General features: G+C 37.7%; 1 protein-coding gene across 1 annotated transcript; it reads right to left on the bottom strand.

Moving 5' to 3' along the window:
- Positions 1-2,621: 2,621 nt before the first annotated feature.
- Positions 2,622-13,048, bottom strand: LOC124878738 (toll-like receptor 13). Its single transcript, XM_047382819.1, has 4 exons — positions 12,899-13,048; positions 7,079-9,622; positions 5,984-6,101; positions 2,622-3,560 (listed from the first exon to the last, which is right to left on the bottom strand). The coding sequence occupies exons 2-4, from the start codon at positions 9,570-9,572 to the stop codon at positions 3,320-3,322; spliced, it is 2,853 nt and encodes a 950-aa protein (XP_047238775.1). The 5' UTR covers positions 9,573-9,622; positions 12,899-13,048; the 3' UTR covers positions 2,622-3,319.
- Between the last annotated feature and the right edge of the window lie 189 nt (positions 13,049-13,237).

Genomic DNA, 13,237 nt, shown 5'->3' with positions numbered 1-13,237 from the left:
TTCAAAGTGCCTGGTAAATTAAATTTTTCATGGAAATGTTCCCGCATCATTGGGGAAATTCCATTTTCTCCCACTTCAAGTGAGACAAATACCTTCAGCAACCTCCACCAGTATCAAGAAGGATTTGCTGAAAGACTTCATCTGATTAAAGTGGTCAGTTCCTTCTGTCTATGGAAACGACGGACACAGCATTACGATAAGCTGCAAATAACACTAAAATGACAACAAACTTTATTTTAGACATAATTGTATTGTGTATTGATAATGACAACCTGGCCATTGTTTTGATAGAAGTAACATTGTGCCTTTTGCTTTTGTAAGTGCTGTGTGCTGTATTTAGTTCCTTAAGGACAAAACCGTACTGCGTATTTTGAATATTAATACATTAACAGTTTTGCATTGTTTTGTTTTTTTTTGTCTTGCTTTTGCGGCACTAGATTATCGTATCCCTGTTATCAAACTACAAAAATGGCCAAGCGGGTTGTAGTCAACGGCTCTTTGACCTGGAAGGAGGCGGGGCGTGAAGTGCCTCAATAGTATTTAAAGAGACCACACCAAAATGAGTTGCTCTCAGATGCACCTCAGAACAGGGATAAAAGAGGGGCCTGTGGAGCTACAATAACGAGGAGTTCAGACCAAACATTGCAGTTCCACTTTACATAGACCACAACAAATGATTTAAGTGTGAAAAGGAAGAATTTAAAACCATATGTCCCCTTAAAACGGGGTAAAGGAGTAATGCCATCTGAAGATGTAGTGAAGCTTTCTTCACAACTCCCCCATACATCATTAGGTTGATTGAAACAAATGGTTCATGGCCTCTCTGAGCAATGGAAACAGAACGTACAAAATTCTATGGGATTCATTTTATCCGGACAAAACAAATCCTGGGGCGTTAAAAACAGTGCAATTGACATCAATGTCAGGTTCACAAAGAAATTGCTAAAAAGATCAAGTTACCATCCATGAACCTTTTCAGAACATTGAGAGAAATGGAAGCTTAACCACTTGCTTTTTGAATAGCATCACCGACTGGAACATAAACTCTGTTATCAGAACTAATGACTGAAGGGGAGGACAAGGATAAAAACACGCATTAATCCGCATTAGGACCAGTTGATGCTTGTGAGCTGAGAGATATTTATTCAGGGAGTTACTTTAAGAACATTGGATGGCAAAGTGTCTATGTAACGACTTACAGGCACAATGGTAGCATTTTTCTACTGAAAGAACTCTCGTTCTTTCGCTGGTTTGGTTCACATACCTTCAAACTTTGGTGTTTTGTTGAGCACCGACGCAGAAGACTACACAAGCTGGATATCATCAGATATAATATATGCAAATACCTGATGATGTTATCTGAGTGGTCCACACCTAAGCCAAAGAAAATTTTCCCGTTTCTGGATGTGCTTTTTAACGCCAAAAATGGCACATCGAAGTGTAGTCTTCACTTAAAAAGCTGATTTTGTTTTTATAAATAATGATTTTATCATTTTTTTCTAATAATTATATCCCAAATAAAATAAATTAGCCCAGATTGTCTTTTGGGGGGAAAAAAAATATATAGGTCAGTATCTTGAATGGCTCTTTGAGAGGAACAGATCCACATGATCTGGCTTCTTCCTTAAATAATTAATTAAGTTCAATTCAAACTACTGTTTTAATCCCAAATGAAACTTAAATGTTCTAATTCAAAATATTAATGTTTCTTCAAAGATTTGTTGTAGATTGTGATGGCTGTCAGCAGGAAAGATCTCCTGTAACAGTTTGTATCACAGCGGATATGAAGAAGGCTCTGACTGAAGACACTTTGATGTTGTTTTACATTCTCATGAAGAGGATGCTCAGGGTGGTCCATGATGTTTCTTTTATGACACATCCCATTTTTGCATAATCATTTCCAGAGGCTCCAGAGCACTCCACAGAACAGAGCCAATGTTCTTTATTAATTTATTCAGTTTGAAGTAGATTATTCTGATGGTGCTACCTCAAAAGATGGTGGTACAAGAGATTGCACTTGTACAATATGCATCTTGTCGTTAATAGTGAAGAACCTGGCTTCCTCAAAAAGTCTGATCTGTCCATCTCCAGTTCAGTCTGTTGTCTGGGGGAGAGCAAGATATTTATACTTTTCAACCACCTCCAGTTCTTCTCCCATGATTGCAAGACAGCTCTGACATATTCTTCTGCTGAAATCTGCAATAATCACATCTGTTTTTTTTTTCACATACAAGATGAGAGGAACTCCTAAAATAACATTAAATTTACATAACTTTAAACTATTGAGCATTTGAGATTATTGTTGCTGTGTAAGGAGAAACTCAATGTGGTTGCACAAAACAACTTTATTAAATATCCCTTGATAAACAAATTACGTTTGTGAATTACAAAATACTCTTTTCATTTGGAGAATGCTGTTTAGTAAAAATCAAATAATTTTCCTTCTGCTTAGTCCACTCTTAATTTTTGTATATTGAATTCAATATTCAAATTTTCCTGAAAATGCAGGGCAAACTGTCCGCTATGTTTACATTTCAGTACATACAGCAGACACTAGGGGGTGCTGTTGAGACTCCAGGAACAGGTAAGAAAAGCCAAATCAATCATTTTCATTCATTAAATAATTTTTTCAGTAAAATTTAATAGCATTTAAAAAATATATATATTGTTACATGATAAAATGTATAAACACACAAAAATAAACATTAAGGAATTTGGGAAAATTAGGTAAATTACTTTTTACGGAAGTGCATTTAATTGGCTTAGGTTAATAATAATTACTTGATAAACATCCATGAAATCTCAACCATTTATTCTAAAGTACTAAAGGCTGTTTATCTAAAATAGCAAAATACTAAGGAGACAGGCTGGAAAACCCGACACATCATTTCTGATACAAAGTATATGTGATATAAATGTTAAAAATGTAAATTAAACAGTGAGTAAATGTTAACTTAATGTATGAAACAGAATGAAATCAGTCTTAAATAAATGGTATTGTGATAAAACAATTTTTAAATGTTCATTTCCAGGAAACAGGCTCATGGGGATCCTGCTTTTTTGTTCAGTTCAGAAAAAGAATAAATTAATGATTGCAGTTTCTTTATCAGAAACCCTCAAGACAAGGCTGAGGGAAGGCATGCTGTGTTTTTTTTTTGGTATGTCAAGCCTTTTGCCATTTCTTGGTTGAAGCTGTGATTGGATCAGGCTGTTTTCAATAACTCACCTCTTTTCATCTCTGGTTATGACACAAATCCTGATTTTGTGCTGCAAACTATTATCACTGAGCTTAAATAACCTTTCAGCTTCGCTGCTGTTCTCAACATACTGTTGGTCTAGGCAGCAGGTCTGTGTTCTCAATGAGATCGTCCCCTGTCTGCAGAGCTCTCTGGACGTTCTGCCAGAAGACTCCTGGGTGTTGTGCTGCTTTAGGCCAGCTCAGGTAGGTGCGTTTCTTCAACAGCTTCCTCATGCGGTAATATGGAGACAGATGATGGGGAGGGATCTCCTCCAAAAACAGCAGGATCAGCACATCTTTCTGCTCATCGAACAGACGAAAACTGGAATCAGACAAAGAGAAACTGTATTTGAAATAGATCTTTATCTGTTTCAGTAGTGCTCCAATGCTTTCAATTTATTAGTAGAAGACAATTAAGACTATAATGCATTCAATTAACAGAACGCTTGACTCCAATTTAAGACCTCTAAACAGGAAACCTGTCAACGTTTTCCTTAAGGCCGACTTGACCCACATGCAGAGAGAACACTCAAACAGAGAAGCATGGATTCAAAGATTTATTACACGATTTTCAGAGAATTCAGTCAGAGAGTGGCGTGGCCGGAGGTCAGGCTGAAAGGGAAACGGCAGACGGTCAGTGGTGGCCAAGGTAAGAAAAAAAAACTATTCAATGGGCTTAGCTCACAGTTCAGGCGGGGATGAAGAGTTGACTCTGACAAAACCAGCTACAGATATTTTAAATTTGCCTATTTTTTCAAATTATTATGACGCAATATCCATAAGAAATACATCCTCATCGTCAGACTTAAATAGAGAACTTTGAGACAGTTACTATACAGTGCTTCGAAAATGTATTTACCCCCTTGCAGATACATCTTCTGGTTTTTACTTTTGGACACATTTAAATGTTTCAGATCATCAAACCAATTTGATTATCAAAGATAACCTGTGAAAATACAAATCGCAGGTTTGAAGAAATCACTTAAAGCTGCCGTAGGTAACGTTTGTTAAAATGTATTTTTTACATATTTGTTAAAATTGTCACTCTGTTCTGACAGTAGAATATGGACAGATATGAAAAAAACATCAAAGTCCTCTGACTCTTCCCAATGTCCCTACTGCCATTTGCAGAAATACAGTCAGATCCAACCAATCAGAGCCAGGAGGAATGTCTTAGCAGTATCCATCATGTTGAGACGTGCTGGTCACACCCCTCACCCGTACGCCGTGTACCGTCGTTCTAGATCAAGATTGCCAGTGTGCTGCAGCTGTGCTACCTGTGCTAGTCAATGTAAAATATATCATTCAATCATTCAAGTTACCTACTGCAGCTTTAAATAGAACCTTTCTGACAACATGAAGTAGGCTAAAAGATCTCCAAAAGCAACACATCATGCCTTGATGTAACAAAATTCAAGAATAGATGAGGAGCAAAATCACTGAGATCCATCATACTGGAAAGGGCTACAAAGCTATTTCTAAGGCTTTGGTACTCCAGTGAACCACGGTGAGAACATTTTAGTTTTTAGTAAATATTTATAGTATATTATTTATTATATTTATCAACAGTTTGTTATGATTTGTGGGTGTTTTAGGGTTTTGTTGGTCTTATTTCTCAGTTGAAGTTTTAAATCATGTTTTTTTTTTTTTTCTGGTCATGTTTTACTCTTGTTCATGTTTTGTCAAGTTTGTTTTTTGAATTTGATTATGCTTTCGTTTCATGTTTTTCTAGTTATGTTTCTATTAGTTTGTATTCTTGAATTCCTGTTTGGCTCAGTCACGTTTGTTCTCTCCTTTCAATTAAGTTTATTCGGATCACCTGCACCTAGTTAATCTGTCTCCTTGCTTCACACTCCATATATACACACCTGTCCTGTTTATTCCTCACAGAAACATTTTCAAATCATGTTCAAGTCTTGTTTTCAGATCATGTCACTTCTGTCCTGTTGCTCACGCCAAGCCTGTTTTGCCAACCTGCCCATGTCTGTTTTTGTCCGTTTATTGTTTTGTTCCTGCCTCTTCTTGTGAGAGAGTTTTTTGTTAATTAAATCCTTTTGCATTCACCGTCATGCTGCCTGCTAGTCTGCATTCTGGGGTCCTTTATTTCGCTAGCCCTGACACAGTTATCAATCTTTATTAATATTTTTATTATTGATACATTAGCAGGACACCACCTAGAAACCAGGATCTAATAACTAACAATACACACATACTAACAGACAATTTTAATTGTCTGCTGGTCAGTATGTCATCAGTACTGCTGTGATAATTATGTGGATACTGCGAACATATGAATTCAGGTTGTGTTTAATCAGCAGCTATCGCAGAATTCCTACTTCTTTTTAAACATACACTACCAGTCAAATGTTTTAGATACACTCACTCACTTAATGGGTCTCTTTATTTTCATGACTATTTAAATTGTTGATTCTCACCCAAGGGAACAAAACTATGAATGAACACACATGGAATTATCTAGTAAGAAAAAGTGTGAAATAACTTAAACATTTTTATATTTTAGGTTCTTCAAAATAGCCACCCTTTGCTTTGATTATTGTTTTGCTCTCATGGCATTCTCTCCATGAGCTTCATCAGGGTGGTCACCTGAAATGGTTGTCCAAAGACTCTTGAAAGAACTTTCCAGAGGTTCATTGAGAGACGGCCAAAGGTTAATATGTCAGTCATCACAGCAAACACCAATTTTTCTTTACCTGTATGAACAATATCTGAGAGCATTACCCTCACCTGGCCATTTGGATCTCATTTGAGCACCATTCACTCTGCAGATAGCGGCGGCTGATCACACAGATTGTTTTCCTGCTGCCATAAATGGCATCAGCGATGTTCTCTATGATGGGTTTACCTGTGGACACAGCAACTACAGTGAATTGCCTGTCTTTTGAAGTGACACTCACTGTCTTAAGATTAAAATCCTAAAAACAGAAAAGGGCAACAAGTGTGTGATTTGTTTCCTACCACAGTCTAGCTAGGTATATAATTATCCGGGTATTCTGGTTTCCTCTTACAGTCCAAAAACATGACATTAAATTGCCCTTAGGTATGAATGAGTGTGTGAATGGGTGTGTTTTTTTGTTTTTTTTCCTGTGTGTTGCTGTGTTTCCCTGCGATAGACCTGCAACCTGTCTAGTACCCCGCCTCTCGCCTGTAGAGCACTGGAGATAGGCACCAGCTACCCTGCGACTCTGTTGTATGGATGGATGGATGGATGGATGGATAGGTTATTTACTTTTACTCATTTGTCATTTTATTCTTGAAAATACTAGAATTTGCACATAACCTTATATTTTTGGCTGTCTGATTACTAAAACATTTGTACGTTTACATGGGTAAAAATATATTGAAATAATGCTACTCTTACTTGATTACAATTTTGGCCACTCTACCCACCTATGTCCCTCAGTTTCCTTCTTAAACTTTCCCCTAGCTGTTCTGCAGCCATCTAAAGAGTCCCAGTGATGTAACTAATCACATCTTGTCAATATTTAAAATCCATTGATGAATTCTCCCATTTGCTTTCACCGTGGTTGTACTGTGTCTTTCTGGTGCCATCTCAGTAAGTTCCTGTAAGATGAAATAGGCCTCAGCCTACCTAAAGCCCTGCATAACTTTAAGCACTGTGTATATGGCAAAGGATAAGCTGAACACCTGGTCATTTTAACTGACTTCCATCTTCGTTTTTTTTTTTCCCCAAATAGCTTTTTATATTACCCAAAACTGTATGAAAATGTAGATTGCATTTTCTTTCAATTATCTACATGATGCGGCTTCTGACAGAAGAAACACAAGAGGAACAAGAACAGAGATAATGTCAGAATTTACCTGGTTGGAAGTCTCTGTGATGCAGACAGAGTCTCCAGCCCTGTTCTCCCTCCAACACTGGAAGCATCTCTTTGTAAACCCAGTCCTCATCGTGGGTGCTGTAGGACACAAAGGCATCAAACTGATGGGGGTCAATTTTCTTCCTCCTCCTAGTGTCGTAGAGAAAGGCCAGGAAGAGTTGGAATGTGTAGACTAGATGATCCCTCTTGAAGTGGCCGACCAAGCATGTAAGGAGAGTTAGAAGAACCAGACAAGTGCTCGAAATGAAGAAGATAAAGCTGACATCATCCCAGCAGGACTCTATATGGAAATCCAGTAACAAGGTTCCTCGTTTGTGCGCAGGAAAGGAGCACACATACTGAGTGTTTACCACCTGTGTTTGCTTGTTGTTCTTTGCCCATTGGATGAAACCTGCGTTTGAGCAGTCACAGGTGAACGGGTTATTACTCAGGTCCAAGAATGTTAAAGAGGGGAGAGAGCTGAAGACAACCTCATCAATCACCATAATCTCATTGTGGGCCAGTTTCAGATATCTGAGTGCAGAAAGATTAGCCTGCATCAAAAAATTAACATATTTCAGCATTGAGCCAGAAAGATCTAATATCTGCAGGTTTCTGATTGGTCGAAACAGTTCAGGGTTCAAATCTGTCATATCACTACCTGTTAATGTTAGACTGTTGAGCCGGGTGTTAAACCGAAATGTATCAACATCTAGAGCTTGCTCATAGACATTCACAGCTTTGAAAGTTTCCAAATATCTCATAGCTTCAAGCATTTTCACACAATTTTTAAGAAAATTAATGTTATCTAGGTTGTTGATAACTGTAAGAGTTTTTAACAAATTTAAATTATTTAAGGTGCCATATTTGTTTTGATAAGGAGTTTTCAAAGAAAAGCCTTTTCCAAGGTAAACTGTAAGATTTACCAAGTGCTGCAATCCCTGAAGTTCGGGGTTATGCCCGTAAGAAAATGATATATTTAGATCTTCTAGGTTTCTCAGTTCAAGAAATGTTTCATTTTCCATTAGTGGTATGTTATCAGAGGCAATGTTGAAATGTTTTAAGGACTGTAAACCATCAAATGTATTTGCAAATAATTCATCTATGTCATTTTCACTCATGTCCAAGTACTCCAGCTTATGCAGGGCAAGTTTAAATGTGTCTCCAAATTTCTTCAGGTTATTGTGACTTAGATCTAAATACTTTAGTTCTGTAAGATGCTCTAAGACACATCTATCTAGATTGGAAATTTGGTTTGTATTCAGTTTAAGCTCTGTAAGACGTGTTGTGTTCTCAAAATCTTCACAGTTCAGATTTGAGATATAATTATTATCCAAGTGCAAGATCTTAAGGAAGGCAAGGCTCCTAATGTCATAGGAAACTCTGGTGAGCTTGTTTTCACTCACATTTAGGACCTGCAGCATCTGCATTGATTTTATTGAGCCTTTTGGCAGTTCATTGAGGCAAGTTTGCTGAAGGTAAAGCTCTCTGAGCTGTGAGCATGGTGCAAGTTTCAAAGTCAGGTTGTTTAGATTGTTGTAGAACAAATCCAGCCTCCTTAGTGATTGTATTTTGCAGGCAGTGGATAAAAGTCCGTTCCTTATCCAATTGTGCACCAAAGTTATTCTCAGATGTGTCAATGAGATGAGATTCTGCAGGACGTTTCGCATCCCTTTAAAGGAAATCACATCCTCATCAACATAAAGCTGTGTTATCTCTGCTAATAACATTTTGTCAGGTATGTCCCATTTCAATTTAATAGTAGCTAAACTACCTGAAAGATCTATCATCTGAAGGTGAGGAAAGATTGGTGTTGTGATGCTGAACTTTTTCAAGCGGTTACCAGAAATAATCAGCTGTTCTAAACTTGAAGATTCATTCAGCAGGAACATTTTGGTCTCAAAAGAAGAGAACTGATTACATCTAAGTTTAAGCATTTGTATTTGTGGCAACTGAATAATGGGCTGAATGTAGGCAATGTCTTGAAGCCCATTATGAGCTAAATCCAAAATTTGTAAATTTGTCAGGGGCTGAAAGGCAGAGCAATGAATGAACGCAATACTATTATGACTTAGATCAAGCATGGTAATGTTGGACAGGCCAAGAAACATGTTTCTAGTCAGGTTGATGAGCTCATTATGTGGCATGATGAGTGTTTTCAATGAAACCAAATCAATGAAAGAGCCATCATCCACACGAGTAATGCAATTCTTTGCCAAACTCAGATATCTCAGTCTAAACATGCCACGGAAATCATCTTTAATTTTCTGAAGTCGATTGCCTCCAAGTTCTATTGAAACAGCCTCTTTGGGAATATCATCAGGGACAATCACAAGTTTCCTGTTTGCACATTCCACAGAAACACCAGCAGATGGGTTCTCCTGATAGAGTATTGTACAGTTTTTCAGTGAATAAGCCAGAGAAGGGTTAATATGAAGCAGGAGACAGAAAAGTCTCAGAATGAAGTGTGAAGACCAAGTTTCTGATGCAGCCATGCTTATTTAGTTTATGAAAGCCTTTTGTGAGGTTGTTGTATGAAAATCATCTGTGAATGACAATAAACAATACATTTTTCATCAGTCAACATTATACAGCTATCAGCATATAACATATGATACAACAGCAACAGGTATTAGTTTCAGTTCAAATTCTGACAGGGAATTTAAAGGTTACCTAACTTGAGAGATTTTTTTCTAACTGTTCCCTCCCTGCCCTAAACAAGTCTAAGACTGCAAATTATCTAGAAGCTCTGATACCTATTAGAAATGTAAATGACGACAAAACACTGAAATATAGAGGCATAAATGAACAGGAACAGATATGTAAAACACTACTTAAAGTGGCACTAAACCCGATGTAAAATCATAACGCCGCCCCAGACAAATTTTAAAAAGCTCCATCAAAGTGGGCAGTGCCAAGAGCATCATTGCTAACATGGGCTACTGTTCAAAGCAGTAAAAAACAGAAAGTTTACATTTACATGTTGATTTATATTACCTCAAGCAGATAAGATGATTGAAGGTATAAAGCTTAAAACGCTATGATCAATATTGACTCGTTACGGGGGGGTATGTGAGTGAGATGGTTTCATACTGGAACTTGGGCCTGTGACGTAGACATGTACAGTGCCTTGCGAAAGTATTCGGCCCCCTTGAACTGGTCAACCTCTTTCCACATTTCAGGCTTCAAACATAAAGATATACAATTCTAATTTTTTGTGAAGAATCAACAACAAGTGGGACACAATAATGAAGGGGAAGGAAATTTATTGGATGTGTCAAACTTTTTTAACAAATAAAAAACTGAAAAGTGGGGCGTGCAATATTATTCGTCCCCCTTGCGTTAATACTTTGTAGCGCCACCCTTTGCTGCAATAACAGCTGCAAGTCTCTTGGGGTTTGTCTCTATCAGTTTTGCACATCGAGAGACTGAAATTCTTGCCCATTCTTCCTTGCAAAAGAGCTGGAGTTCAGTGAGGTTGGATGGAGAGCGTTCATGAACAGCAGTCTTCAGCTCTTTCCACAGATTCTTGACTGGATTCAGGTCTGGACTTTGACTTGGCCATTCCAACACCTGGATACGTTTATTTGTGAACCATTCCATTGTAGATTTGGCTTTATGTTTTGGATCATTGTCTTGTTGGAAGATAAATCTCCGTCCCAGTCTCAGGTCTCTTGCAGACTCCAACAGGTTTTCTTCCAGAATGGTCCTGTATTTGACCCCATCCATCTTCCCGTCAATTTTGACCATCTTCCCTGTCCCTGCTGATGAAAAGTAGCCCCAAACCATGATGCTGCCACCACCATGTTTGACAGTGGGGATGGTGTGTTCAGGGTGATGAGCTGTGTTGCTTTTACGCCAAACATATCATTTTGCATTGTGGCCAAACAGTTCAATTTTGGTTTCATCTGACCAGAGCACCTTCTTCCACATGTTTGGTGTGTCTCCCAGGTGGCTTGTGGCAAACTTTAAATGAGACTTTTTATGGATATCTTTGAGAAATGGCTTTCTTCTTGCCACTCTTCCATAAAGGCCAGATTTGTGCAGTGTACAACTGATTGTTGTCCTATGGACAGACTCTCCCACCTCAGCTGTAGATCTCTGCAGTTCATCCAGAGTGATCATGGGCCTCTTGGCTGCATCTCTGATCAGTCTTCTCCTTGTTCTAGATGAAAGTTTAGAGGGACGGCCGGGTCTTGGTAGATTTGCAGTGGTCTGATACTCCTTCCATTTCAATATGATTGCTTGCACAGTGCTCCTTGGGATGTTTAAAGCTTGGGAAATCTTTTTGTATCCAAATCCGGCTTTAAACGTCTCCACAACAGTATCTTGGACCTGCCTGGTGTGTTCCTTGGTCTTCATGATGCTCTCTGCGCTTTGAACAGAACCCTGAGACTATCACAGAGCAGGTGCATTTATACGGAGACTTGATTACACACAGGTGGATTCTATTTATCATCATCAGTGATTTGGGACAACATTGGATCATTCAGAGATCCTCACTGAACCTCGGAGTGAGTTTGCTGCACTGAAAGTAAAGGGGCCGAATAATATTGCACACCTCACTTTTCAGTTTTTTATTTGTTAAACAAGTTTGACACATCCAATAAATTTCATTCCACTTCATGATTGTGTCCCACTTGTTGTTTATTCTTCACAAAAAATTAGAATTTTATATCTTTATGTTTGAAGCCTGAAATGTGGCAAGAGGTTGACCAGTTCAAGGGGGCCGAATACTTTCGCAAGGCACTGTACCAAGCCGTACCGTTTGAACCAATAGGAAAATTCAACTGCAGTAGCCACCATTCAGCCCAAAAAGGGAAGCACTAAGACAGCTATAGGCCAAAAATTGCAGACTTAAACAAGTTTACATGAAAATGTAAAACATTCCAGAGTAGTAGAAAAGCCCAATTTATACAGATTATCTGCCAAAAAAAGTTGATTAGGGGTTTAGTTCCACTCTAAAGAAGGTCAAAACCCAACACACGTTCCAATGAAATCAGAGACACATGACAAGCAACGTGAAATTCCAACAAAGTTGCAATAAAATTGTCTTGTTTCTGATACAACAAAAATAAAAAAATAGTAATGTAGTCCCTGTACAAATCTGTGTATATATATTAAATATATCAGAATATGGGTTCAGACAAGGCGTGTTTGTCTGATTAAAAGCAACCTGTGAAGGTAGTCTTCTTTTTTAAAACTGGAAATTTACCTATAACGATAACATATACAGTAAGGCTCAAAATCATTCATTCTGTAGGGGATTTAGATTTAAACTTATTATCAATTAACCAAATAATTTGGAAATGCCACAGGATGAAATTCTCTTTTTTGTTTCATTTACATCGTTGTTAAAGGACAGCCTGTCAAACATTCTTCATATCCTTCTCAATAATTTATCAAAGTCTTTATTGTTGTAACAGCAATAAAACACTTCATATATTGCTGACAAGGTTTTTGCATCCTTTCACTGGCCGTATTTTGAGTTAAGCTTAAAGGTTTTGAAGTTGGAAGGCCTCCTTGCCATCACCCAAATCTTTCGCCCTCTCCAAAGATTTTATATTGGATTCAACAGGACATATCAGGAATCATGGCTGCGCCTTTCCAATATGTTCATTCTACTTCAAGTCAGATAAAAAAATGCTAAAAATACAAAACACATTTCATGTTGTCAGTGTTTTATTTAGGACTAAACATTGAGCTTGGATTTAATTGCATATTTAATTTTCCTTTTCAGGTTAAACAGCGAAGTTACTTAAACTTTTCTCAGATTTATCAGTTTGTCAGAGATTAATAAATAAAAATGAAATTTACTCACAGATGTTCCTCACATGTTTATGCCCATTCCCTGTAGCCTACATGGAGAAATAAGGATTGAAAGTGACTATTTAATCATCTCGAAACTTCCTCAAAATTAACAAAGAAAAAACATGAAGTTCATGATACATGTTTGCTTCCCTACAATGCTTGAAATGTTGAAGCTGTCCAAACAGCATCAAGTCACGTTGGTCATAATACATGTCAATGATTTACCATTATGAACTGAAACCATTTATGGTAACTCTTTGCAGTAAGGATGTAACATGCAATAATTTCAGAGGTCAAACTACAGCTATGTAGCAAGCTGAGGTTAGGTTGTTCACTTCTTTTAATAGAA

Source organism: Girardinichthys multiradiatus, chromosome 13, assembly GCF_021462225.1.
Source record: "Girardinichthys multiradiatus isolate DD_20200921_A chromosome 13, DD_fGirMul_XY1, whole genome shotgun sequence".
NCBI classification, from domain to species: Eukaryota; Metazoa; Chordata; class Actinopteri; order Cyprinodontiformes; family Goodeidae; genus Girardinichthys; species Girardinichthys multiradiatus.
The sequence above is the reverse complement of the archived record's forward strand: the minus strand, read 5'-3'. Positions and strand labels throughout refer to the sequence as shown.

Coding starts and splice junctions, on each gene's coding strand:
- LOC124878738 (XM_047382819.1), bottom strand. CDS start 9,572: ATGGCTGCATCAGAAACTTGGTCTTCACACTTCATTCTGAGACTTTTC. Junction 6,102..7,078: donor TCACAGAGACTTCCAACCAG/GTAAATTCTGAC, acceptor CTGTGTCCACAG/GTAAACCCATCATAGAGAAC. Junction 3,561..5,983: donor AATGAGATCCAAATGGCCAG/GTGAGGGTAATG, acceptor GTCTGATTCCAG/TTTTCGTCTGTTCGATGAGC.